At 43.2% G+C, this 27,721-nt stretch overlaps 1 protein-coding gene and 1 pseudogene across 1 annotated transcript; both read right to left on the reverse strand.

The window, feature by feature from the left end:
* Positions 1 to 9,562: 9,562 nt before the first annotated feature.
* LOC119359825 lies at positions 9,563 to 9,723 on the reverse strand (annotated as a pseudogene).
* A 1,192-nt stretch (positions 9,724 to 10,915) lies between these two features.
* LOC119353115 (symplekin-like) lies at positions 10,916 to 21,032 on the reverse strand. Its single transcript, XM_037619705.1, has 28 exons — positions 20,757 to 21,032; positions 20,207 to 20,366; positions 20,029 to 20,124; positions 19,830 to 19,944; positions 19,583 to 19,745; positions 19,197 to 19,368; positions 18,726 to 18,851; positions 18,115 to 18,576; positions 17,451 to 18,038; positions 17,182 to 17,250; positions 16,397 to 16,513; positions 16,069 to 16,314; positions 15,377 to 15,424; positions 15,152 to 15,295; positions 14,585 to 14,662; positions 14,444 to 14,506; positions 14,246 to 14,353; positions 13,997 to 14,077; positions 13,845 to 13,892; positions 13,344 to 13,418; positions 12,958 to 13,053; positions 12,777 to 12,857; positions 12,602 to 12,673; positions 12,312 to 12,356; positions 12,142 to 12,225; positions 11,659 to 11,762; positions 11,400 to 11,572; positions 10,916 to 11,241 (listed from the first exon to the last, which is right to left on the reverse strand). Exons 1-27 carry the CDS (start codon positions 20,942 to 20,944, stop codon positions 11,422 to 11,424), a joined length of 3,780 nt encoding a protein of 1,259 aa, XP_037475602.1. The 5' UTR covers positions 20,945 to 21,032; the 3' UTR covers positions 10,916 to 11,241; positions 11,400 to 11,421.
* Positions 21,033 to 27,721: the final 6,689 nt, after the last annotated feature.

Raw genomic sequence — 27,721 nt, forward strand, 5'->3', positions numbered from 1 at the left:
GGTGGCTAGCGGGTGCCAGTCTCTCCCACTTTAGTCGGAACGGATTCGATGAAAAGGGTCCTTATGAAGGGTAAATAGCAATTGGCATATCACGTTGTGGTTTTGCGTAGGTAAGAAACGTTCTTGCTAGAAACCCATAGCAGCCACGTAAAATATGCAACAACAATTAGAGGACGTCTAACTTGTTTTTGCAGGGTATGCTATGTGATGTGATATGGCCAAGAAGAATGTGATGAATGATATGTGATGTATGAGATTGATCATGTTCTTGTAATAGCATTCACAACTTGCATGTCGATGAGTATGACAACCGGCAGGAGCCATAGGAGTTGTCTTTATTTTTTGTATGACCTGCGTGTCATTGAAGAACGCCATGTAACTTACTTTACTTTATTGCTAAACGCGTTAGCCATAGAAGTAGAAGTAGTCATTGGCGTGACAACTTCATGAAGACACGATGATGGAGATCATGATGATGGAGATCATGGTGTCATGCCGGTGACGATGATGATCATGGAGCCCCGAAGATGAAGATCAAAAGGAGCAAAATGATATTGGCCATATCATGTCACTATTTGATTGCATGTGATGTTTATCATGTTTATGCATCTTGTTTACTTAGGACGACGGTAGTAAATAAGATGATCCCTTACAAAAATTTCAAGAAGTGTTCTCCCCTAACTGTGCATCGTTGCTACAGTTCGTCGCTTCTAAGCACCACGTGGTGATCGGGTGTGATGGATTCTTACGTTCACATACAACGGGTGTAAGACAGTTTTACACAGCGAAAACACTTAGGGTTAACTTGACGAGCCTAGCATGTGCAGACATGGCCTCGGAACACGGAGACCGAAAGGTCGAGCATGAGTCGTATGGTAGATACGATCAACATGAAGATGTTCACCGACGTTAACTAGTCCGTCTCACGTGATGATCGGACACGGCCTAGTTGACTCGGATCATGTGATCACTTAGATGACCAGAGGGATGTCTATCTAAGTGGGAGTTCATAAGATGAGCTTAATTATCCTGAACATAGTCAAAAGACCTTTTGCAAATTATGTCGTAGCTCGCGCTATAGTTCTACTTTTTAGATATGTTCCTAGAGAAAATTATAGTTGAAAGTTGATAGTAGCGATTATGCGATCAGTAGAAAGCTTATGTCCTTAATGCACCGCTCAGTGTGCTGAACCCCAACGTCGTTTGTCGATGTTGCGAACATCGGACATACACGTTTTGATAACTACGTGATAGTTCAGTTAAATGGATTAAGTAGAGGCACCAAAGACGTTTTCGGAACATCGCGGAACATATGAGATGTTTCGAGGGCTGAAATTGGGATTTCAGGCTTGTGCCCACGTCAAGAGGTATAAGACCTCCGACAATTTTCTTAGCCTACAAACTAAGGGAGAAAAGCTCAATCGTTGAGCTTGTGCTCAGATTGTCTGAGTGCAACAATCACTTGAATCGAGTGGGAGTTAATCTTCCAGATGAGATAGTGATGTTTCTCCAAAGTCATTGCCACCAAGCTACAAGAGCTTTGTGATGAACTATAACATATCAGGGATAGATATGATGATCCTTGAGGTATTCGCGATGTTTGACACCGCGAAAGTAGAAACCAAGAAGGAGCATCAATTGTTGATGGTTGGTGAAACCACTAGTTTCAAGAAGGGCAAGGGAACAAAGGGATACTTCATGAAACGGCAATTCAGCTGCTGCTCTAGTGAAGAGACCCAAGGTTGAACCCAAACCCGAGACTAAGTGCTTCTGTAATAAGGGGAACAGCCACTGGAGCAGAATTAACCTAGATACTTGGTAGATGAGAAGGCTGGCAAAGTCGATAGAAGTATATTGGATATACATTATGTTAATGTGTACTTTACTAGTACTCCTAGTAGCACCAGGGTATTAGATACCGGTTCGGTTGCTAAGTGTTAGTAACTCAAAATAAAAGGCTACGGAATAAACGGAGACTAGCTAAAGGAGAGCTGACGATATGTGTTGGAAGTGTTTCCAAGTTTGATATAATCAAACATCGCACGCTCCCTCTACCATCAAGATTAGTATTAAACCTGAATGGTTTATTGAATCTCGATCGTAGTGATACACATTTTCATGCCAAAAGATATAAGATAGTAATGATAGTACCACTTACTTGTGGCACTGCCAAGTAAGTCATAATGGTATAAAACGCATGAAGAAGCTCCATGTTGATGGATCTTTGGACTCACTCGTTTTGAAAAGTTTGAGACATGCGAACCATGTCTATTGGTGTATATGCATGAAGAAACTCCATGCAAATGGATCGTTTGGACTCACTTGATTTTGAATCACTTGAGATATGCAAATCATACCACATGGGCAAGATGACTGAAAAGCCTCGTTTTCAGTAAGATGGAACAAGATAGCAACTTGTAGGAAGTAACACATTTTGATGTGTGCAGTCCAATGAGTGCTGAGGCATGCAGTGAATATCGTTATGTTCTTACTTCACAGATGATTCGAGTAGATGTTGAGAATATTTACTTGATGAAACACAAGTCTGAATTATTGAATGGTTCAAGTAATTTCAGAGTGAAGTAGCAGATCATTGTGACAAGAGGATAAAATGTCTATGATACGATCATAGAGATGAATATCTGAGTTACGAGTTTTGGCACACAATTAAGACATTGTGGAAATTGTTTCACAATTAATACCGCCTGGAACACCATAATGTGATGGTGTGTCCGAACATCATAGTTGCACCCTATTGGATATGGTGCGTACCATGATGTCTCTTATCGAATTACCACTATCGTTCATGGGTTAGGCATTAGAGACAACCACATTCACTTTAAATAGGGCACCACGTAATTCCGTTGAGATGACACCGTATGAATTATGGTTTAGAGAAACCTAAGTTGTCGTTTCTTAAAAGTTTGGGGCTGCGACGCTTATATGAAAAAGTTTCAGGTTGATAAGCTCGAACCCAAAGCGGATAAAATGCATCTTCATAGGAAACCCAAAACAGTTGGGTATACCTCCTAATTCAGATCCGAAAGCAATATGGATTGTTTCTAGAATCGGGTCCTTTCTCGAGGAAAAGTTTCTCTCGAAAGAATTGAGTGGGAGGATGGTGGAGACTTGATGAGGTTATTGAACCGTCTCTTCAACTAGTGTGTGACAGGGCACAGGGAGTTGTTCCTGTGGCACCTACACCAATTGAAGTGGAAGCTTATGATATTGATCATGAAACTTTGGATCAAGTCACTCCCAAACCTCGTAGGATGACAAGGATGCGTACTACTTCAGAGTGGTACATAATCCTGTCTTGAAGGTCATGTTGCTAGACAACAATGAACCTACGAGCTATGGAGAAGCGATGGTGGGCCCGGATTCCGATAAATGGCTTGAGGCCATAAAATCCGAGAGAGGATCCATGTATGAAAACAAAGTGTAGACTTTGGCAGAACGGCTCGATGGTCGTAAGGCTAATGAGTACAGATGGATTTCAAAAGGAAGACGGACAATGATGGTAAATGTCACCATTAAGAAAGCTCGACTTGTCGTTAAGATGTTTTCCGACAAGTTCAAGGAGTTGACTACGATGAGATTTTCTCACTCGTAGCGATGCTAAGAGTCTGTTGGAATTATATTAGCGATTACTGCATTATTTATGAAATCTTGCAGATAGGATGTCAAAAACATTGTTTCCTCGATGATTTTAATGAGGAAAGGTTGTATATGATACAACCGGAAGGTTTTGTCAATCCCGAAAGATGCTAATAAGTATGCAAAGCTCCAGCAATCCTTCTAAGGACTGGAGTGAGCATCTCGGAGTTGGAATGTTTGCTTTGATGATGATCAAAAATTTTGGGTTTGTACAAAGTTTATGAGAAATTTGTATTTCCAAAGAAGTGAGTGGGAGCACTATAGAATTTCTGATGAGTATATGTTGTTCACATATTGTTGATCAGAAATGACGTAGAATTTCTGGAAAGCCTGGATTAAGCTACTTGAACATTGAGCATCAAGATCTATAAGGATAGATCAAAATGCTTAATAATACTTTCAAATGAGCACATACCTTGATATGATCTTGAAGGTGTTCAAGATGGACCAGTCAAAGAAGGAGTTCTTGCCTGAGTTGTAAGGTACGAAGTTAAGACTTAAAGCTCGACCACGGCAGAATAGAGAGAAAGGACGAAGGTCGTCCCCTATGCTTAAGACGTAGGCTCTTCAGTATGCTATGCTGTGTATCGCACCTGAAGTGTGCCTTGCCATGAGTCAGTCAAGGGGTACAAGAGTGATCCAAGAATGGCTCACAGGACAGCGGTCAAAGTTATCCTTAGTAACTAGTGGACTAAGGAATTTTCTCGATTATGGAGGTGGTAAAAGAGTTCGTCGTAAAGGTTACGACGATGCAAGCTTGACACCTATCCGGATAGCTCTGAGTAGAGAGACCGGATACATATAATGGAGCAATAATTTAGAATAGCTCCAAGTAGAACAGTTGTTTGGAATAGCTCCAAATAGAGCGTGGTAGCTGCATCTAGGAGATGACATAGAGATTTGTAAAGCACACACGGACCTGAAAGGTTCAGACCTGTTGACTAAAACCTCTCTCACAAGCAACATGATCAAACATAAAACTCATTGAGTGTTAATCACATAGGGATGTGAACTAGACTACTGACTCTAGTAAACTCTTGGGTATTAGTCACATGGCGATGTGACCTGTGAGTGTTAATCACATGGTGATGTGAACTAGATTATTGACTCTAGTGCAAGTGGGAGACTGTTGGAAATATGCCCTAGAGGCAATAATATAAGTGTTATTATTATATTTCCTTGTTCATGATAATTGTATTTTATTCATGCTATAACTGTATTATCCGGAAATCGTAATACACGTGTGAATACATAGACCACAATATGTCCCTAGTGAGCCTCTAGTTGACTAGCTCGTTGTGATCGACAGATAGTCATGGTTTCCTGGCTATGGACATTGGATGTCGTTGATAACGGGATCACATCATTAGGAGAATGATGTGATGGACAAGACCCAATCCTAAGACTAGCACAAAAGATCGTGTAGTTCATTTGCTAGAGCTTTGCCAATGTCAAGTATCTCTTCCTTCGACCATGAGAGCGTGTAACTCCTGGATACCATAGGAGTGCTTTGGGTGTATCAAACGTCACAACGTAACTGGGTGACTATAAAGGTGCACTACAGGTATCTCCGAAAGTATCTATTGTTTTATGCGGATCGAGACTGGGATTTGTCACTCCGTGTAAACGGAGAGGTATCTCTGGGCCCACTCGGTAGGACATCATCATATGCGCAATGTGACCAAGGAGTTGATCACGGGATGATGTGTTACGGAACGAGTAGAGTGACTTGCCGGTAACGAGATTGAACAAGGTATCGGTATACCGACGATCGAATCTCGGGCAAGTAACATACCGATAGACAAAGGGAATTGTATACGGGATCGATTGAGTCCTTGACATCGTGGTTCATCCGATGAGATCATCGTGGAACATGTGGGAGCCAACATGGGTATCCAGATCCCGCTGTTGGTTATTGACCGGAGAACGTCTTGGTCATGTCTGCATGTCTCCCGAACCCGTAGGGTCTACACACTTAAGGTTCGATGACGCTAGGGTTAAAAAGGAAGCTTGTATGTGGTTACCGAATGTTGTTCGGAGTCCCGGATGAGATCTCGGACGTCACGAGGAGTTCCGGAATGGTCCGGAGGTAAAGATTTATATATAGGAAGTCCTGTTTCGGCTATCGGGACAAGTTTCGGGGTCATCGGTATTGTACCGGGACCACCGGAAGGGTCCCGGGGGCCCACCGGGTGGGGCCACCTGCCCCGGGGGGCCACATGGGCTGTAGGGGGTGCGCCTTGGCCTACATGGGCCAAGGGCACCAGCCCCAAGAGGCCCATGCGCCTAGGGAACCCTAGAGGGAAGAGTCCTCAAGGGGGAAGGCACCTCCGAGGTGCCTTGGGGAGGATGGACTCCTCCCCCCCCCCTCTTGGCCGTCGCACCAGATGCCATCTGGAGGCTGGCCGCCGCCCCTTGGGGTGGGAAACCCTAAAGGGGCGCAGCCCTCCCCTTCCCCTATATATATGAGGCCTAGGGGCTGCCCATAACACGCGATTTGATCTCTAGTTAGTGCAGCCCTGCCCCTCTCCCTCCTCCTCTTCTCCCATGGAGCTTGGCGAAGCCCTGCGGGATTGCCACGCTCCTCCACCACCACCACGCCGTTGTGCTGCTGTTGGATGGAGTCTTCCTCAACCTCTCCCTCTCTCCTTGCTGGATCAAGGCGTGGGAGACGTCACCGGGCTATACGTGTGTTGAACGCGGAGGTGTCGTGCGTTCGGCACTTGATCATCGGTGATCTGAATCACGACGAGTACGACTCCATCAACCCCGTTCACTTGAACGCTTCCGCTTAGCGATCTACAAGGGTATGTAGATGCACTCTCTTTCTACTCGTTGCTGGTCTCTCCATAGATAGATCTTGGTGTTACGTAGGAAAATTTTTGAATTTCTGCTACATAACCCAACACTCCATGCCTGAGCTATGTCCTGAGACTAATGGTTAAAAAGAGAGAGAGGTGGAAGCCCCCCGAAAGCCCCCTAGTCTAGTGGTGGGGGGTGGCTTATATAGAGTGCGCCACCCCCTCACCCCTTATGTTACACGGTGGAGCATCAATGCCATAATGCATGTCCACTACAAAACCGTCATGCTGACTATTGGTCTTTTGCATATCCGAGTGAGTTACACGGTCGAGTGGAATGAGCTCGTCGAGTGAAGTGCCGTGCTTCGAGTGGTTATCGCCGTCCGAGTGACTTTCAAGTCGCGGTACATCTGGACGGCGATCTAGCCCAGGGGTCCAGTACAAAGTATACGGTGTCCATGGGTAGGGCCTTTAGGTCAGGCCTGTTACCCTACCCCCAATACATGTCCTCGTCAGTTGGCTTTAGGGATTTCCGACTGTTTAACCAGGCCGTGTTAGCTCGACAGGCCTAGCGTCTCATTACCATACCACACTCTCTTTATGCACAGGTGTTGAAGGCCAGATATTACCCGGATGGTAAACTCGAGGATACAGTGTTTAGTGGGAATGCATCTTCATCATGGCAAGCGATCAGCCATGGCCTGGACCTGTTGAAGAAGGGGATCCTTTGGAGAGTTGGAGATGGCCGAAGCATCAGAATTTGGCGCGACAACTGGATTCCTAGACCTTTCAGTTTCAAACCGATAACCGTGCAGGGTACATGCAGAATCAGGTTTGTGGCAGGTTTGCTTAATCCTAACGGCTCCTGGAATATGGCCTTACTACAACAATACTTCCTCCCAACTGATGTTGTAGAAATATCGAAAATCAGAGCATCCCCGAGACAGGAGGAAGATATCATTGCTTGGGGGCCAGGAAAACAAGGTAGATTTTCTGTCAAAAGTGCCTACAACTTTGCGTTTGAAGAGGCTTATCGATTTGCACAATCGGCCTCCAGCTCGGCACCTGATGGCAGAAGAAAAGTGTGGCAGCTGATATGGAAATGTGATATTCCACCTTCGGTCCACAACTTCGCTTGGAGGGTGGTAGTTGATTCCTTGCCAACCTGGAAAAACAAGCATAAACGCGGGCTGGAAACATCAGATCTCTGTCCGCTTTGTGCTACAGAAGCTGAGGATAATTTTTACCCTTTTGTATGTTGCCCACTTGGCCGGGATTTATGGCATACGATGATGGTGGTTTGGTCACTGCCAGATATCGATACGATAGAGCATACGGGAAGAGAGTGGTTGTTGCATGCACTAGATCCTCTATCTGATGTTGATCGATCCATGCTATTGATGACCTTGTGGCGTGCTTGGTTTGTCCGGAATGAGGTGGTCCACCATAAACCCCCACCTCCAGCTGAGTCTTCGAAGAGGTTCCTTGTGAGCTATCTTGATTCCCTGCTAGGACTGAAATATGATATATGCAACTATCAGGGGAAGGGGAAGACTCCTATTGATGCGCCAGTGGTGAACTCCAGAGACTCCTTGCGTAGTGGTCGGTGGAAATTGCCGGATGCTGGTTGGGTCAAGTTAAACAAAGATGGATCGGTTGATGAAAATGGCAGGGCGGGTGCCGGCATGGTCCTTAGGGATGACAAGGGTGCTATTATTTTTTCATCATGTCGAGCACTTTTCTCTTGCAGAGATGTGTTGGAAGCTGAGCTTTGTGCGTGCATGGAAGGGATTTCTTTGGCGATCCAACACACTGAGCTACCAATTATGGTGAAAATGGATTCTATGGTTGCTATGAAGATGATTCAGGCGCAAGGAGTGGATAGATCCTTATACTCAGCCATCGTAAGAGAGATTCAGTACCTTTTAAGTCTTCGTAGATCTTGTATTACTTTTGCTAGTCGTTCTCAGAATATGGTTAGCGACAGTCTAGCTTCCTTTGCTAGGTCTGAAGGTAGGATTATAACTTGGTTTGGTTCTGGACCTTCGGTAGCTGTAGAGCTAGCCCTCGCTGATTGTAACTCTTTGGTTTCTGAGTAATACAAGTCTTCTATCCGCAAACAAAAAATCCCCAGGATGGGCCGTCCATTCTTCTAAATCCCAGCAAGCGCTCGTTACAACAACTCTCCGGGCCCAACAACACGTCGCTCTTTTTTCTCTTCCTTTGTGCACGAAAAGACGAAGCGGTTGTTCTCATCTCAAAAAACAAAAAGAAGCGGTTCCAGAAAAAAAGCACTCCACCCACCAAATCCATCCCCACCCCCACGAGCGCGAGCGGGAGCCCACCGATGCCGACGCCAACCGCCAATGACCCGCCGCCGACGCCGACACCAACGCCGCGGCTCGCCGCCGGCGCCTCCGCCTCCGCCTTCGCTCGAAAACGACGACCTCCTCCGCGAGATCCTGCTCCGTATCCCGCCGCAGCCCTCCTCCCTCCCCCGGGCCTCCGCCGTCTGCAGGCGGTGGCGACGCGTCGCCGTCGACCCCAAGTTCACCGCCCGCTTCCGCGCCCACCACGGGAAGCCACCCTTACTCGGCTTCTCCCAGCGCCGCGACGACGGCATCGTGTTCGCCCCCGTCCTGGACGCTCCCGACCGCGTCCCTCCGAGCGCTTGGACCTGCGAATCCGCGATGTGACTCTGAGGCCCACCTCCTCGGGTGCCGCCACGGTAATGTACTTTAGCTCGCAAATGTGTGCTGTTGGTGCTTGGGGTGACTAGAGAGTTTGAGCGTATAGACTGAATATATTTCACCAAAGATCTGCTTACTGAATATATTTCAAGACAGTGTGGGTTGAGAGGTAAGAAAAACAACTTCGATCAAGTCCACCGTAGATCTCTAAATGTGCATCACCAAATGTCCGAACGTTCACGAACACCAAACAGGGAGCTGGCCATCCAACCAAAGTCACCAAAAGACCACGGACACCGTTTTTCATTAATTATGTGCGCGGCCTGGTTGGTAGAAGAGAGAACCTACTGACAATCAAACGCTACAGCTGATAAACCCAGCGGCAAGAAAAAGATTTAAATTTGGGTATTGTAGGACTTTACCCTCGCCCGAAGGAGAAGGAGCCCTTTCAGAAATTCTCAGTGGCCCTCCACAGAGGGAGTGCCAAAGAGGGGGTTTGGAAATAGTTTTCAACCAGCAATTGACGCGCCTCGGTATTACCTCACTAGCTGCGTCATTGCCCCAAGCGCAAAGATGCCGTTCAATGCCCGCGCCCCCCTCCCTCTTATAGCCGAGCTCTGCACCCAGCCCCTCGTAGCTAGCTGAGGTGGGACTAAAATTGCTTCGTCGTTCTGAGACGCTGCCGGCCTTCTCTCACGTCGGTTCAGCATCTAGCCGGTGAAGCCCATCTATCTGGCCCAGCGTATACAGCAGATTCTCTATCTGAGCCCATAACTTACACGATTCTCTATCTATCTGAAGAATTTGTCTCAAAAAAATAAATCTTTCTGAAGAATTGTCTCAAAAAAAAAAATATCTATCTGAAGAAGAAGGCGCGATTCAAAATTTGGAACCATTTTCTTTTCTTTTGCCATCCAAAATTTGAAAAGGGACGGAAGGTATACGATGCTTTGGATGGTGGCTTCAGTATTTGAAAATTTTATTTGAATCTCCACTTACGTCAGGGCAAAACGAACAGAGCATTTCTGTGACCGGATAGTACGTACTGAAGCTGTCCTGATGTGGTCGAGCAGAGAACGTATAATCACCGAAGCTGTGCGAGGCATTTACATTTACATTTACATTTACATACAGTTGCAGTTCAGTTTACTGAACCACTATCTCTTTCTTGGTAATCAAATGACAAATTATAGCGTACTGCAGTGTTGAGCGCGTCCATTGGCTAATCATCTGCTCACGTGAGCCCTAGCTTAACCTAACAGGCTACTCTATCAACATTAACAGACTAATTAAAGAGAGCAACCACGGCTGGCTTGGCTAGTCGAGGAGGGACGAAGCTGTTCGTCTGTTCTGGCTCTCGTGTTCGTCTGTGCTAAAACCGAGGCGGGTTTGCCATGCTCGGTTGCTCACCAACTAAACTTGCCGTCCTCGAAGAACATAATTGGCTAGGGAAAACGTCCGATTTGCTAAAAAATCTGCCAGATTTGAAGTGGAGTCCAAGCTTTTTTGTTTTGTTTGCAGAGCCGGCGGCATGCCAAACCTAGCCTATGTCTGCAGCAATTTGACACGCACTACGCCATTGGTAACACTGGATGGAGAGCAAGCAGAGGAACAGGCCACTTCTGTAACTGGGTAGCGAGCTCTTCACACAAACAAACAAACAAACAAACAAACTGCATAGTTCGAGAGATGCTACTACATTCCATTTAGCAAGAAAGATCCTCGTCACACAAAAGTGTCCTTCTAATCCCGAGCTCAAATGCACCGTTACGAACAGCTTAATAGAACAAGATAGTACACAAATTCAGAACTTTTTTGACAACAAGCCTTGTTTAATGTTCTACATACCACTTTAGTGGACTGGAATTACAGGTTACCAAAACAAAAGAACAGCAGGGCTCAGCAACAACTTTCTCCTACCACTATTTTCAAATTCTTAGCGTAATAAATGTTTTATACAAATCGCGCAGCAGCTGAACACTGCTTCGCCACATGGTCTTGCCATGCCATCTTTCCCGGTACTACATTAATGCAGGCAGCACTTCGTCGCCTGCCAAATGCCTCCATTCTGTTCCAGCAAATACAGAGAAGGCCTGCGATATATCACCGATCAGTCCAGATCATTAACGGTACGCGATGTCCGTATCTTCCCTAAAGGAAATACAGAGACACAAAGAATGCCGTTCCTGATGATCGAACAAACAAGGGTATATATATATATAATCAATGATATGCTGTGGGAGGCACTTACCAGCACTGCTGCGGGGGAAATGTCAACTGGCGGCGGAGGATTCCTGAGTTACTTCCGTCGCGGCCTCTGCGGCGGAGCTGCTGGTCTCCGCGGCCTGGTTCTGGCTGCTCTGTGCCTCAGGTGCGGGCTGCTGCTGTTGATCTTCGGCGAGACCCAGAACCACCAAGATAGATCTGCCCACAAAAAAAAGGCATAAGCTCCAATCAGATCCAGCCCCACGCATTTGAAATTGTATAGTGAATAGAGCAAGGCGACAAACCTCGGGAGAGTTGATCGCACGTTTGGCTGGCTGGCATGCTCGACCAAGGGCGCCTTCAGTAGAGGGTTCTTATTCAGGGCATTTTCGAGTTGTGGAGCTGGTAACTGACAAACCGAGTGTGATGTTACGGACAAATCTTGATACACGACAGTTTTTCTATTTTTGAACAGGAATAATTATGAAATTTGGTGCAGGCTTATGAGAAAAGTAAATATCAATCGGCAGTTTAACCTTCAACTATTAGGACGTTACCATTTCTGTTTCTGGAACTAACTATTAGATAAAACAAAGAGTTGTTTGTGGCACTCGCTAAAATTTTAGTATACATTATCAACACATGATGCACTCTGTACTAAAATTTTAGTACCTCTTGTACGTTAATGAAAAAAGAACAGCTAACACTTGATGCACATCCTAGAAACTTTTCTTGCATACGAAAGAACACATGTAGTAGGTGTATCGGGAGAAGAGAAGTGAACAAACCTGCAGTAACACACCATAGGACTGAGGTTTTGTCAGGATAGCACACTTCAGGAATCCTACCCATAACTTCGGATATTTCCATATCTGCCATGACAAAATGATGACTGAAAAGCGTCAGAAATGAAACAAAAAACACTAACTGAATTCATGTCCAACACAAAAGTGAGCACCTGCTTGTTAACAAGGCGTGACATGATCTCCATCACAAAATCCACCTGCAAGGAAGTCTCACTATCAGGTTACAATATACCGGGTAACAAATCAGCAAAACTGAGAGCTGTTGCCTTCAGCAAAACTGAGAACTGTTGACTTCAGCATGATGATAATGCATAAACCACACCAAGATCATCCATATCCACATATATACTTCGTGCCAGGCAAGTCTCTCGCATGCTAGATTAGAGCATGAGGTACATAAGCCATATTTCTGACACAAAATGGGTTCAGACAATTGGCTTACCAAGGCAGGAAATGCACTTATCGCTTGCATAACAGTTCGCATGAACAGCAAAGGTAGGGGAATCTGTTCAACCTGTGGAAACACAAGGATTTGAGGAAAGAGCCAACAGATTATCACATCATAAGGCACATAGCCACATACAATGGAAAATGTGATAATATCCAGAAATAGATACCAGTTGGTTTAGTGCTTTTGCCAAAACTTGCTGAGTGAATGTTGTCCTTTGCTCGAAGCAGGCAGCACATGCATCCATAACCTACAGAAAATTAATATAAATTATCACTCCGTCAGTGTAGCGAATTAACTCGCCAAGTGATGTGAATTTTAACAAATGGAAAAGTGGAAAACTAACAGACCTTTTTCAGTGGTATTCCTTCTTTTTCAGGATCTATTACATGAATCGCAATCAAAATTTCTGATGGGTCAAGAATAGGGCCATGTTGTGGTGATCCCTGCAATAGGTAGGAAGTTATGCTGCCTGATTAACATTGCATAGAAGAGGAAAGACCTTAAAACAAACAAAAGGTGAAGCATATTAAAGTGACTTGAGAAATAGAAGTCCAAGAGTGAGCTAAATAAGTTTTCCAAGAAAACCTTGAAGGTACGAAATTTTACATAAAGTGTGCAAGAAACACGCTCAGATATAAACAAACACTAGTGCTTTATTTCTAACTTACAATTGATGAACCAGCATAATGTTTCAAATCATAGCCAAGGGAAAAAAAGTAGAGAAAAAACCAACCTGCAGGATTCGAGAAAGGGCAACTTGAAACTTATCCACCGGAAGATTAACAATATTGGGAAACACAGACAGAATCTGAAAAAAGGACAAAACAAAGAATAACTAACATGAAACTACATACAAAACATAAGTTATACCTTGGCAGCAATGCCTACAGAATACATGTGATATCTCGACTATAATTCTTAAATTTTTGCTCCACTAATGAACCAAGTCAGTTACTGTCAAGGTCCACAACCACTGGTTCGAGAAATAAATCTAATACCAACCAGAACATGAGTTTTCTTTCAAAACATTAACCATTGCCCACAACATGTTGCCATGTCAACTTAAATTGAATATAACGTGAGCATTTCAGCTACCATGTGCACACTTATTACGTCAGCTATTCATTAAGTATAACCACCATATACATTCTATAGTACAAAAAGGTAGACATACAGTACATACTGCTAATTATTTTTAATATCTTAAATGTTCTAAGAATGTAAAAGAGAAAACCTCATCTTTTGGCAGATGAGCCATGACTGGGAAAAGGAACTCAGTATCCTGCAAAATGAAGACAATGTTTTGTAAATTAGAATCACACAATCTGATCATATAAATGCCAGCAAGAACTTGAAGCTTAACTCAGATAGAGAGAAGTAGATAACCTTAGTTTTTGAATATAAGTTCTTTATGGAAGAAATCAGATCTTGAGATGGCACTGCACCATCAGTGAGAGTCTGTAAAACCTGCATGACAATGTAACATATCTTGGATTATACAAAAGCAATCAAATAAAAGAAATTCAATGATCAAGTTATATTTTCATGAACCCTCTTTCCCAAACATTGTAATGTAGAAGTTTGACAAATAGAAGACGGCATATCTTAATAGGCAAAGAAAAGCGCAACTTGCACCTGCATGAGTAGGCCCCGACAGTCAGCTGGTGGATCTGAGATGATACCAAGAAGGTCAGGAGAGGAACGTATCGTGCGAATCAGAATGGGTACTTGTCTGTGAACTGCCTGGAAAACATAGAATTTATGTTATAGAAAACGAGCCATGGCGGATTGAATAAGATCTAATGGCATCACAGAGAATGTCGGATGCAAGACCTGTTTGGCAGCCTGTGGAAGACTGCCATATATTTCAAATACACGTCGGAGAAGGGAGTGCTTCTGCAGTAAGATACAAACCATATGCTGTTAGTAGAATTCACACAATCAGACAAAGGGTTACAAAGGAGAACTACTAACCTTGGTACACAGAGCAAAATACAGCGACATCAAAGTTAGAGCATCTGCTACCGAGGATAAATTTTCTAAACCACCATCCTTCAAAAACAGAAAGTCAACCAAATTTTGCTTTGAAACGAAACGGAAAACAATGAGAGTTATGATGCTAAGAGTACGTCCCAAGCCAATATATTATTAAGACACCTGCATATCCTACTAATAATGTTTGCACCTCTTTTCATTTACAGCAGTATACTTAGGGATGCAAATTTGGAACCTTGAGGGTACCCTCCGACCCTCCTTGGTTCAACTAAGTGAAAGTAAATTTTCAGAACTCACACTACTTTTGAAATTTTAGTTCATTTGGTTGAACTAAGTAGGGTCGGGGTGTACCCTAAAGGTTCCAAATTTGCATGCCTAAGTACACTGGTTTATCAATATTTTCTCTGTTTTCAACAGTTTCTCTTGAGATTATTTATCAACTTTATAATGGAATACAACGCAATCCGATTAAGAATCATCTAAATCCATGGTGAGTTCAGATAGCAGCAAAGGAATATGTGAAAGAAATTAGAGCAGGAAGCAAACCTGGTGAACCTCGGGTGTGGCCATCTCAGCAGCTGACGCAGATTCAGCCGCTGGAATCACTTCTAGGACTGAATTAAGTTTTTCATTTGCAAAATCTTCAATCCTTTTGGAAATGCTTGCCATGGGAAATAGTTTATTTGCTACCTGTTATTACAAATGACAAATGAAGTGAACAAAATCACATATGTGCACCTTTCTTACAAGCAGGAAGGATCAAGGGATTACCAAACGTATTGCCTTCATGCGGACCTCATCTAGACGATTGATTGAACTCTGCAAGAAACACTGCTACTTAGTGACATAAGAAGGGAATGGCACTAAAGACTATACTTGAAGCAGAAAATTTGTACTAGATCATAAAAACAAACCAGTGTGGAAGTTTTATGCACTGCAATTACATGCTCAGAGTTTAATCCAAAGCTCATGTAAGTGAAAGGGAAATATAAATGATTGACCATTTCTTATATTTTAGTGTTCAGCCATGCTCGAAAGAAGCGATTAAGATTGATTTAGTGCTTCACAATGCTACTAAACATGCAAAAGAAAATGGAACTGAAATCCATGATATGTTTGCTATTATTTACACTGTGCCATCAAATCAGAAGTCAGAACAGATGTCCCAAACGTGCGCTTGTCAGTTAGCGACCAATCAGACAGGAGCAATTTCAACATGGTCCCTCTTACCTTCTCTTTTCACATGGGAGGTAAGAAGGTAAGAGTACCCACTACTTAATGAAATCAACGGTTCAGATCTATTATATACTCTTACCTCTCACGTGAAAAGAGGAGGTAAGAGGGACCATGTTAAAACTGCTCGACAGACGGATGATATTAATAGAGCTATATGGCTAAGCAAGCATATCCCACATATATGTTAAAATATTTATCAGTAATATATCAGGGTATCCATACAGCACCTGCAAAGCAATGTCCAGACATCTGTCCCGATTTGGAGGTCTTAACATGATAAGGTTCCAGACAGCACTTAGACCTTGAGTTACCCTGTCACCACTCTGAAGATCCTTGTCCTGCTTTTCATTATTTCCAGGAGAACATAAACCCTCTAGCAATTTTAATACACCTTCTGGTAGGTATGGCATCTCACAAAGCAATTTGCCAAGTGATCTATCTGAAGCCGGAAACATATCACGAAGATTTTCAGCCTAGGCAAAAAGGAAAATGGTTGGTCATGATACAAAGAAAAGGTAGCTGTGTCAAAGTTACCAAAGTTTTAAGGAGACATACTATTGTCAGAACAAATGATTCATAAATTGATGTTGCAGTTCTAGATGAAAGGAAGTCCTGATCCTGTTCTGCCTCGCGATATAATCTGTTCAGGATGCCCAGTGTCAACTCGTGTCCCTGCTCAAGGAAAGATGAGTTAGAAATCACTGGAGGAGGCATATTGAGTGAAACCATGTAAGTAACCACATAAGCAAACTAGGAAGGTTGCACCAAACATAAAATGGCAAACATTATCATATAATAACAATTTCTACCAGTCTGTCTAATCTTGCTACATGAAATCAAGAACACATGCATAATAAGCCAACACAATATATAGATGAACAAGAATGATAACATGCTTATTCACTAGTTCACTTATTCAATCACTGGGTCATTGGTTGAACAACAGATCATAGACATGGTACAAATCTAGAAAAGAACAAATTATTGCAAGTGATGGTGAAAAATATATTTATGTTCGTTTTCATTTGGCAGAAGTGTTCTGGGGGTTTGTTTTTCTTCTTTTGTAATTCTACTGGTATTTTGTTGCATCTGATTCTCTGCTGTCAGACAGGGTATCTATTGGCTCCTAGGACAAGTATTCTATGCAAGTACTTGCCAGTAATAAACTTGACTGGATATACATATCAGGTGGCTGAACCTGATTCCCACCTTAGTTCAGACACCTAAGTAGGACAAAGCTCTGATTTGGGCTTTTTTGGGGTTAAATCACTAGCCATCCAGTTCTTTCCTGGATAATAACTAAGATAACACTTACAGAAAACCATTTATACGAGTCTTACCTCCTTAGTTACATAGTCAGATAGTACATGCTTTTTGAGAAGCTCCCAAGGGTCCAGCTCCAAAGGAAACTGCATGAGAAAGTACCGTAAAATAGAGAGAGCATGTCAATAATACAGTATACAAGAAACTAGAGCATAAGTAACAGTTTAGTGTTTCTAGAGAAACTGATTTGGGATTTCTAAATAGCCAAAAAGTGGTGCACACAAATACGATTAAGCAAAGTTCAAGGCAAAGAATGGTACTCGACAGGAGGAATGGTGATCAATACCTCAACACTTAGGTGAGAAAGCAACGGAAGACGAGCTTTCGAACCACCAGACTCTACTTGCTTATCTCTCTCAAGAATACGCAGAAACGCTTCTTTCTGAAGGAGATCTTTAGCCTCATCGGTCAGGTCGACATTAGTCACAACCAATTTTGGAAGAACATACTGTGAAGTAGGGGCAGTCAAAGATGAAAACTGTGACTGGCTTCCGTCAATAGTAGAGGAGCTTGGACTGCGAGTTTCTGAACATTGAGCCAAACTGATACCAACAGAAGAATTGTCAGCTGGCAATGGAGTAACAAAACTGCCAGAATGTTCTTGGGTTCCCTGAGGTTCTGTAGAAGCATGGGAAGTTTCTGATGATTCCTGAATCTCCATCGATAACCCAGTGGCATCTGCAGTAGGCACTTTAGCCTCTACCATTTCTATATCTAGTGGAACTGCTGAACTAATGTCCTCCTCCTTCGGTGTTTTTAATGCAGAAGGAACAGGAGAACTGACAAGAACTGGTATGATCTCACCAGCAGCAGATGTCACCAGAGCAGAATCCTTAGCTGGAGGTGCTTCAGCTTGATCAGTTTCACTTATTGTCTGAAATGGAGGATTCAATAAACAAAATGAAACAAGAAAATCTAACAAAATAAGCAGGGACAGCTAGAGAAACTACCTTCCACAGAGCCTCTAACATCGGAAAGCGACCTGAAAGAAGATTCCGACTAGGAGCAACAGAGGACTGGCTAGTTGAAGGATGTTGTCGTTGATCTACTTCAGGACCAGAAACTGGCAGGTGTTGCATGTTAACCATTACAACCTCTGCTAATAGGTCAGCAGCGATACTGGATGACAGGATTTGTAGTGATCCAGCAGCTCTGTCGCCTTGCGCAGCTAATGCAGCAAACATACCAATTAATTGATATACAGCTTCAGAATTCTCAGTTCTTGCAGGGGTGGGTTGATTGGATGATGAATCAACAGAGGCTGCCTCGGTATTTCTCTTGTTTGCCTCTTCACTATGTTCCTGAGAATCATGTGATTGTTTGACCCTTTTACTGGAATGACCATCATCTTCTAGAATATTATTCATGTCATCAGCCAGACTCCGCTTGTTACTGTTGTCGGTGCTTGTTTCCTGTCATAGAAACATAGTTTATAGTTATTTTGAAACACTTATAGATTGAATCAATACTTGGTGTATGTGGGTGGGTGGGGGTGGGGGAGGGCTCATTGCAAAGGTTGGAATTTGCAGAAGAGATATAATTTAGATATAGAGGTACATACTGTCAGAGGCAACGATTCGGCCCTGTTTGACGTGTCTCCAGCACTCCTACCAGCATTTGAATCATTTGCAGCTATTGAATCTCCCTGGTTTATAATATTTTGAGCTTCCAATAGACGAGCTCGCCACTGAAAAATAGAACTTCAAATTAGTAAGAATGCACCTAGAGCGGATTCTGAAAATGTAAGCATTAAGTGAGAGATGTCATATACTCCCTCCGTTCCAAAATATAAGTCTTTCTAGAGATTTCAATAGGTGACTACATACAGAGCAAAATGAGTGAATCTACACTTTAAAATATGTCTACATACATCCATATGTTGTAGTCCATTTGAAATATCTAAAAAGACTTATATTTCGGAACGGAGGGAGTACTACTGAAAAAAGCATATGCATATCAAGTAAAGTTCCTTGACAAAACAGATATTATACATAGCGTCTTACAATTTACTGCAAGAAGGTAAAAGAAGTACCGGCTCAGCACTTGAATGTGTACATTTCAGGCATGCATCAATGGCACTCTTCAAAGCATGGAATGCGCCTGGAATTTGCACTTTGATAATGGTATTTGTTGGGTCCAAAGAAAGTAAAACTGGCAGTATGCGTCCATAAAAGGAAGGCCTTCTTTGAGCAATAGCCGAGAGACTGGGAGAAGTTGATATTAGAAGATGAAGTAAGAAACACATGCATCAGAACATATACAGATGCTAATGTAAAGGACTATAACCTGAAAATTTTCTACAAAAAGAATGAAGAAATGACACAGCACCATCTTTCAGGAAATTTATTGCTCGAAAGATGATATAAACCGTACATGCACAAAAATAATAGTAATGGAATACAAATGGATGAGACCAACCTAGTAACAAAGACAATGATCATTGAAGTGCTGAGTAATCTTATTTTAGGAGACTTAAGTTGTTCTAGCAACAGTCCCAGGCTCTGGCTGGCTTCCATGGCTAGATCACCAACATTAAGCAAAGGGTGACCTCCCCTTAACCATGCTATATTGAATCCCATATCTGCAAAGGGATGACAATTTATCATGTCGTAAATCCAATTTTAAAACAGGCCATTTGTATAAAGTAGTACAGCACATGTTCCACCTTCTGTAGCTTGGTTTGGTGGATCAGATGTGATATTAGGATCCGGGGTGTGCATAAGAACTGTTTTTTCAACAAACTTAACAGCCAGCATCCTGACTCCTTCATTGCTGGTAGGCTGACATGGAAATGCCACAAATGAAAGAAACTGTAAGCCGATATGATGCAATTAACTGGATGCAAAAAGAGGATAGCGGCTTACCTGAAATGCCATGAGCGACACCGCTGATTTAAGCTTGAGCATCCATTCCCATGATGACTTGAGTGACTCGTCAATCCCCCCACTCGAGAACAAACCCTGGATTTAGAACCGGCAAACAGCAACATGAGCCAAAGTCCACACACAGGCAACTCTTAAAGGTGCTGCTGTTAAGAGTTACCTGGATAACGAGCTCTTGCAGTACTTTGGCAAATAAGTCTGTTCCTGTTTTAACAGCCTGTCTCGCAACCGCCGGCATCTCATCGTTCAAAAGATCCAGCAGAGAGGGCATCATGTCAGGTATAAACACAGTGTGCTTTGACCCAATCTCACCAATCATCCTATGTCAGGTGGACGAGTTGAATTAAAACATAAGCCAAGATATGAGCATATTTCAGTGCGTGGCGAAAACAATATCAGATGATATCATGAGAGAAAGCATTCAGCTGCCATTTCACCACATGAAACCTTAGCATTTGGTACTAGTATAAATTGCACATTTGAGTAATTGGCCACTGCAACGTATAGAACTCCAGAACATTTATAACAGAAACTACACATTTGGTTAACTTTACTGCTACTTTTGTTGATGAATTCACTATCAATTTAAGTTATCTCGAACCGAAATGGCAGGAGGCTGCAAGGTTAAGTTGCAGACGAAACTGACTAGCGGGACAGAGCACTGAAGTGCCCCGACGGAATGGCCGAATAAGAGGAGCGGGAGCACTCACTCGACGACGACCTTGCGCACGGGGCCGGCCTCGTCGGCGCGGAGCTCGGCGAGGCGGGGGACGAGCTCGTGGAGCGGCAGCCGGCGGAGCCCGCGCACCTGCAGGAGGCGCGGGCCCATGTCCCCGGCAGAAGCGTCCAGCTGGGGAAGGCCGTGCGGAGGGAAGGCCGGCGGGAGGGCCACCGCCATCGGACGGTCGGACGGAACCCTAGCTCCGGCGATCCCCGGCGACGCGCGTCCTGGGAGTAGTGGTTTCTCCCCCACTTAAAACCTTTTTCCTGTTTCTTGCTTAAATTAATGGCTCGGCCCTTTTGGTGCCTTTAAGTGTCCAATCGGGGCGTAAGCAGGCCTGTTAAGTGTGATGGGCCGAGCAGCGACAAGAATGAACTCTGGCTTTTGCGGACTGAACCGTGATTGCCTACTACGATTTGAGTTTTGTTTTTTCTTGAGAGAGAAACCTGCGATTTGAGTATGTCGGTCTAGCCTACAGCTAGGCCGCTCACGGTAGTGCAGCAATAGTTTGAGGCAGAATATCATACGGAAACCAACATTTGGTGAAAACCGGTAAAAATCACGAGAAAAAGATGTTTTAAAGTTTTAAAAAAATGTGGGATGTTAAGAGTATGATGTTTTATTGCCACACAAAATTTCAAGTTGAAACACATTACGAGATGTGAGCTATGAAAAAGACTAAATCAGCGTTGAATAGCATAGGAAACCAATATTCAATGAAAAATTCATGAAAACCATATTTTAAAGTTTCAAAAAAATCTGAAAAAAATGTGGGATGTTAAGAAGGTGATGTTTTATTGTTACACAAAATTTCAAGTTGAAAAACATTACGAGATGTGAGCTATGAAAAAGACAAATTCAGCCCTGAATAGTGACATTACTATTTTGGACTATTCAATGCTGATTTTGTCTTTTTCATAGCTCACATCTCGCAATGTGTTTCAACTTGAATTTTTGTGTGCTAATAAAACATCATCCTCTTAACATCCCACATTTTCTTCAAAAAATTTTAAAACTTCAAAACATCTTTTTCTCATAGTTTTCACCGATTTTCATCGAATGTTGGTTTCCGTATGATATGCTCCCGTGTGTTCCTCCAATTTTCTTTAAAATATTCATGGCATAAGAAGAATATTCATATCCTTTGAACAAAATTTTCACAACATTTACAAAAATGTTTAGATGTTTAAGAAATGCTCATGAAAATATAAAAATTTCTCACATAATTGATTAAAAATATTTGTGACATTCAAATAATTATGCATGATATATCAAAAATGTTCGAACGTTTAAAAATATGTTCATGATATTTTAGAAAATGTTCATGAAATGTAAAATTCTGTTCGTGCAATTTTTAAAAAATATACATAGCATATAAAAAATGTTTTTCTCATTTGAAAAGAATTTCATAAATACTCCCTCCATAAACTAATATAAGAGCGTTTAGAATACTAAAATAGTGATCTAAACGCTCTTATATTAGTTTACAGAGGGAGTACTAACTAAATGGTTTGCTTGTTTTACAAAAATGTTAATGCCATTCTTGAAAAATGTTCACTGTGTATTAAAAAATGTTCAAATGTGCATTTTACAAGTGTGTGACATGTATTTGAATAAATATTCAACATGAATTTGAAAACTGTTCAACATGCATCTAAAAATGTTCACCTATACACGAAAGATATTTGAGATGTGTTACAAAAAGTTGACATGTATTTAAAAAACAGAAGGGGAGAGGGGAAAAGAAGACAAAAGCTGGAAAAACCAGTAAACCGATGAAGGAAAACGTAGGAAAACAAAAAAAAACCACACAGAACAGAAGGTTCATAAAGCCAATCCCAAATGTTGATTTTTTTAGATAAATCCCAAATGTAGATAGAACCTTCCGACAACCGCTCGCTAGGTTGTTGGGCCGGCCCACTCGAGGAAACATGTAGGCGAGAGTTGTTACGGTCTCACAATAAGAGAGACCTAGCATTTATGCTCGGCCTTGGTGGTATTTTGCACAACAAAGATTAATGAATTGCACAGTGAAGATGTTTTAAAGAAATTTTAGCACTATTATTATGTACTAACTCAACTCATTCTTCATCGCAGGATCAAACATATGCATCAACATATATGGTATGAGTTCAGCTTCACCAAAGGAATCTAGGGCAAGTTGTGAGTGTTGTCAGCACACATCGCCTCCAGCAACTCTCACAAAAAAAACTCACCGAGGTGAAAAAACACACAAGTTGAAGCTATCCAAAGCTTCTTCTACTATTTATCAAATGTGTGATACAACATATTTCTATTTGGATACCACTAGAGGCTCTCACACATCAATATTTCACCATATTAGGATGCGTTTGGTTAGAGATAACAACAACAAGATTTGGAGCCGCATGAGCTAGAATTGAAATTATATTCCACCAAGGTATGGTGGAACCCTAACTTGAAAAGAGATAGGGTGGTGGATCTGAACTTCACAACATGGAGAGGGAGCTCCCTATGCTTGAAGTGTACATAGAACATAACTCTAGAAGGCTTTAAAGTTCATCGATCTCCTCATAGCTCACATGGAGAGGATATCACAAAATCCTTCCAAGCACTGTAATGTGTGAAGGCCCGACGCAGTTGGACACTCCCACTCCGACGAAACAACGCGGAGTGGCGGGGGAAGGAAGGAGAGCTGAGAGAGAAGCGGTAGGAGAGCCTACTCTTTCCTGCAAAAGAAAGGAGAGCCTACTGAACTAACTCCTACTTGATCAAAGTACCAATACCCTCGTAAAGCTAGTTTAGCAGCTGATTAGTGGAGGTTTCACTTGCTTGGCCGTTGCTACATTGCGCGGATACTTCAGATAGCGCGCGTATCCAGCCGGATACTGCCCCGATACAGCAGGATGTGTATCCCTCGATTTTTGATTTTTAAAAATAAAAATAGTGTTTGATACTCATGGGATACTGCTGCGGTACATTTTGGATACGTGAAACCCCTCGTTGAACATGAAATCTACTCAAGAGTAAAGGCACACCTTTTGAAGATTTCCAACATTGGGGTGAGTTCATGTCAAAAGGTGACCATCGATATTCTTGTTTAGTTGAAAGGTGAGCAAGAGAGAGCGTATGCACTGATTGAGAGCAGTAAACCTATTGAGGCAATGCTTTTACATGGAAGCTCCTTATTTTTTATTCATATTTTTGATAATTAACATATATATATATATATATATATATATATATATATATATATATATATATATATATATATATATATAAAGCGTATCCACGTATCCTAATTTTTAGAAAATTGACGTATATCCAAGTATCCATGCAACGTAGGGTCGTTGGGATGCAACAGGTTGTGGCATTTGGAGGGCTAATTAGCTGACGTGAGAATGAACTTCTTTTCTTAAGTAAGTTGCCGCCGTGATTGAACAGTCGAATCCTGGACGATCTGGGAATAGACGGACTCGACGACGCTGGTCGGGACCTTTTTAGCAGCTCTAGCTCGCCTCTAGCTAGATGAAGCACGTGGAGTTCAACGGACGGAAGGTAGGAGGAAGCTGCCCTCTAAATCTGAAGATGCGAGACAGGAAAACAGGGAGCAAGTGTGTGCGTCCTGACAGGAGTCCGCCTGTCGTCGACGCGGATCCCACTTTTCAATCAATTCCGAAGCATACGATCGCGTGTTCATTTGAACCATGCATCGTCCCGACACATGAGTAAGATAAGCGATCGATGACTCACATTCCAAGCGATCTCACGGAACAAAACAAATGGAGCCGCAGTAGTAGGTAGGCAGGCAGGCTCGGTTGTGTAGTGTAGGGTGTGTTTGGTAGCATGTATGGACCTAGTTTAGTTGTTTTTATTTCATACATGCTGAGTGTAGACATGCTAAGGGCATCTCCAGCCGCGCCTTCAGGAAGGCCTTCCCAGGCGTTTTTTTTGCGCCGGCGCCGAAAAATCGGCCCAGTCGCGCCCCAGGAGCCTGATTTTCGCCGGCCTGGGCCGAAAACAGCGTCGGCGGACCCAGGCCGAACCCGGCGCGCTGGGGGCGCCTGGGGCGCCGGGGCGAACTGTTTTGGCGCGAAACAGCCGCGGGCCCGCCGCGTCAGCGACACGGCTCTCTTCTCGGCCCTTCGTCGTCCTCATCGCCTCGTTTCCCGCGGCGAATCAATCGCCTCATCCGCATCGGCGACAACGCCTCCCCCACCGGCCGCTTCATCCTCGTCGAGCCCAAGCCGGAGCCCGGCCTCCCCTCGGAGTACGAGGAGATAGCCCGGCGTGGCTTCTCCGACGAGGACGCTCTGCGGTGGGCGCGGGACGACTACCTCCGCGACGAGATGGTCCGGCAGCGCCAGGCCCTGGAGGAGATCGCCGCCCGCGAGCATGGGCGCGAGGACGAGCACGACATCGTGGTCCTCGACAACGACAACGACGACGACGCCCCCGGACCGTCCAACCCGTCGCGCCAACCGGGGGAGGGATGCAGCAGGGACGGCGAAGCGTAGGCGGGACGACGACGACGACGACGACGACGGCGGTGACTACACGCGGTTCTACAGCCTCCTCGGCATGTAGAACCGCGTGGGCGGGCGGCGAGGCGGGCGGCGAGGGAGACGGCGGGGGTAGCCCGCGGTAGTTTTTCCCTTTTTTTGTAAAGTATGTTTAAATTTGAACGAACTCGCCGATGTTTGCGTTAAATTTGAGTCGTGTTTGTGCCGTATTTGACTTTTTTAAAAACCCGTGGGGGGCCGCGACTGGGGGGCATCACGCCCCTAGTGCGTTGTTTAGCACCGGTGCGCCCCCAGGGGTGATTTTTTGCCCCTCCTGGGGGGCCAACGGCTGGAGATGCCCTAAGTCCATACAGTTGCTGTTGTTTGGCAGTGATGTATGCGCTGAGACATGCTGAGCTGAGATTTTTGTTTGGCAGCCTGCATGTGTTTAGACATGCTGAACAATTTCGAATTCTGAATATATTTTTTGATGGATGAACAAAATCGAAAAAATGTCAACACAAATTTAAACATATTTTGATATTCTAAACTTTTTTGGGAAATTAAAATAAATTTTGAAATTCTGTTTTTTTATTTGATCATATTTGAAATTACGAGTTTTTTTGAAAATTTAAACAAAATTTGAATATTTTATAAAAAATTAAAATTCTATTTTTTTTTTCAAAATTCAAACAAATTTTGATTTCCTTTTGAAATTTCGAACATTTATGATTTTTTAGAAAATTTGAAATTTCAAATATTTATTGAAAATCCAAAGAAATTTTGAAAAAGTTTTTCAAAAATTTAAACAAATTTTGAAATTTTGATTCTTTTTGAAAAAATAAACATATCCGGACATGGTCTGATCGGTGAGGACGAGTGTCAGGGTCAGCATAGCTGCCTCCATGCACCCTGTCTGGGGTGCATGAGATGAGCATGGCTGAGGGCACTTTTATGCATCAGATGAGCATAGCTGAGGTGAGCCCATGCACCCTACCAAACAAGCAAAAGTGGGTCGAATTGGGAACTTTTGCCCTCATCCATTCTACCAAACACACTCGTAGTGTCTCTCAGTCACCTAGTCGCCATGCATGTGCATGCAGAAATGAAAAGCTCTCATTATCATCAGCTTTGAGTAGTTAACTAATCAGATCCAGGAGGCCCATGGATGATCCATGTGTTGCTTCCTTTCTTTGCTTTCCAAAAACACACACTTTATCATCCTGTCACCCATGCTCTCCCTGCCTCCCAACCATTGTCCCTCTGAGGAGGCGATTTGTGATCCGTGCCCTCTAATGGGACAAAGGCCAGCCATGCGCAGGAAGATTCCTGTGTCCAGTTGTGCTTCTTGTCCTCCCTCCTCAGCAACATGCTAATAAGGAGAGAGAGAGAGAGAGTAGTATATACAGTAGTTGCAGTGTTACCATATCGGCGCCACCATGCATGACTGCTTGGCAGTTGCTACTGCTACTAGTTAAGTGCCAACTGGTTATAGTTGGAGTGGGAGGAGCCAGTGTGAACCCTGCATGGCCTGCAACTCGTGTTTCTTCGATCTGCTGCCTTCTCAAGTTCTCATGCGTCAGTGAAGCAGCGAGATCTTGCCCGGTCGGTAGGTTCAACCATGCATGCATGACAGGATCCGCACACTCTAAAAAATGAATTGTGCTGACAGGGTGGTTATTTGAGACCATGGTCAAACCATTGACCCTTGCAACAATCGTCGAAGAGAAAAGTTTTCAATAGCATCGCAGCAATTAGATTCGTTTTGTAATTTTGCACGAATATTACATGGAATGTGGTGCTGACTTTAAGATGCGGACAAGTTTGGAACTCCACTGCAAAATTTACCGATATTGAACTTAACTTTTCGAGTCATTGCTTAGATTAGAATGCTAAGATTAAGATTATTTGCGTCAAATCATAGCTCATATTTTATTATGCTGATATATAGATGTCATGTCCACTAACATTGTTTTAAATGTACCATAGTCGATTTTTTTTGCGGGGCAGTGGAATGATTTCTGGTTTCCAATATATTCTTGTTATGTCTTATCTAAATTATTTCCTTATCACAACAAGTGTCAATTAGCTAGGTGACAGTTTTGTGAGGTATCAATTGTGTGGAATCATTTTGTCACTTCATCATTAGATATAGGCCTGATTTCTCTTTCCTCCTGCCACTGTGTTAGTATGTGCTCATTGTTGTTTGGCGATGTTACTAGAGCACGTTATTGTCTCGATTTAATCCATCATTAATGCCACTAACAAAATAATTGGAATGCAAGTCCGCCAATTGGGGCTGTCAATTACTACAACATATTCTGCCGAGATATCCATCAAGTACATAGTCATGAGTAGATGTTGATAGGCCCGGGGAATTTGTGGTGGAGGCCCAATATCCTTACCCAGTTTTGATTCCTGTCTCTTTCGAGTTAGTAGATAGTTACCCACAAGCAAAAGAAGGAGAAGAGAG

The sequence above is a fragment of the Triticum dicoccoides genome, chromosome 2A, assembly GCF_002162155.2.
Source record: "Triticum dicoccoides isolate Atlit2015 ecotype Zavitan chromosome 2A, WEW_v2.0, whole genome shotgun sequence".
In the NCBI taxonomy this organism is placed as follows: domain Eukaryota; kingdom Viridiplantae; phylum Streptophyta; class Magnoliopsida; order Poales; family Poaceae; genus Triticum; species Triticum dicoccoides.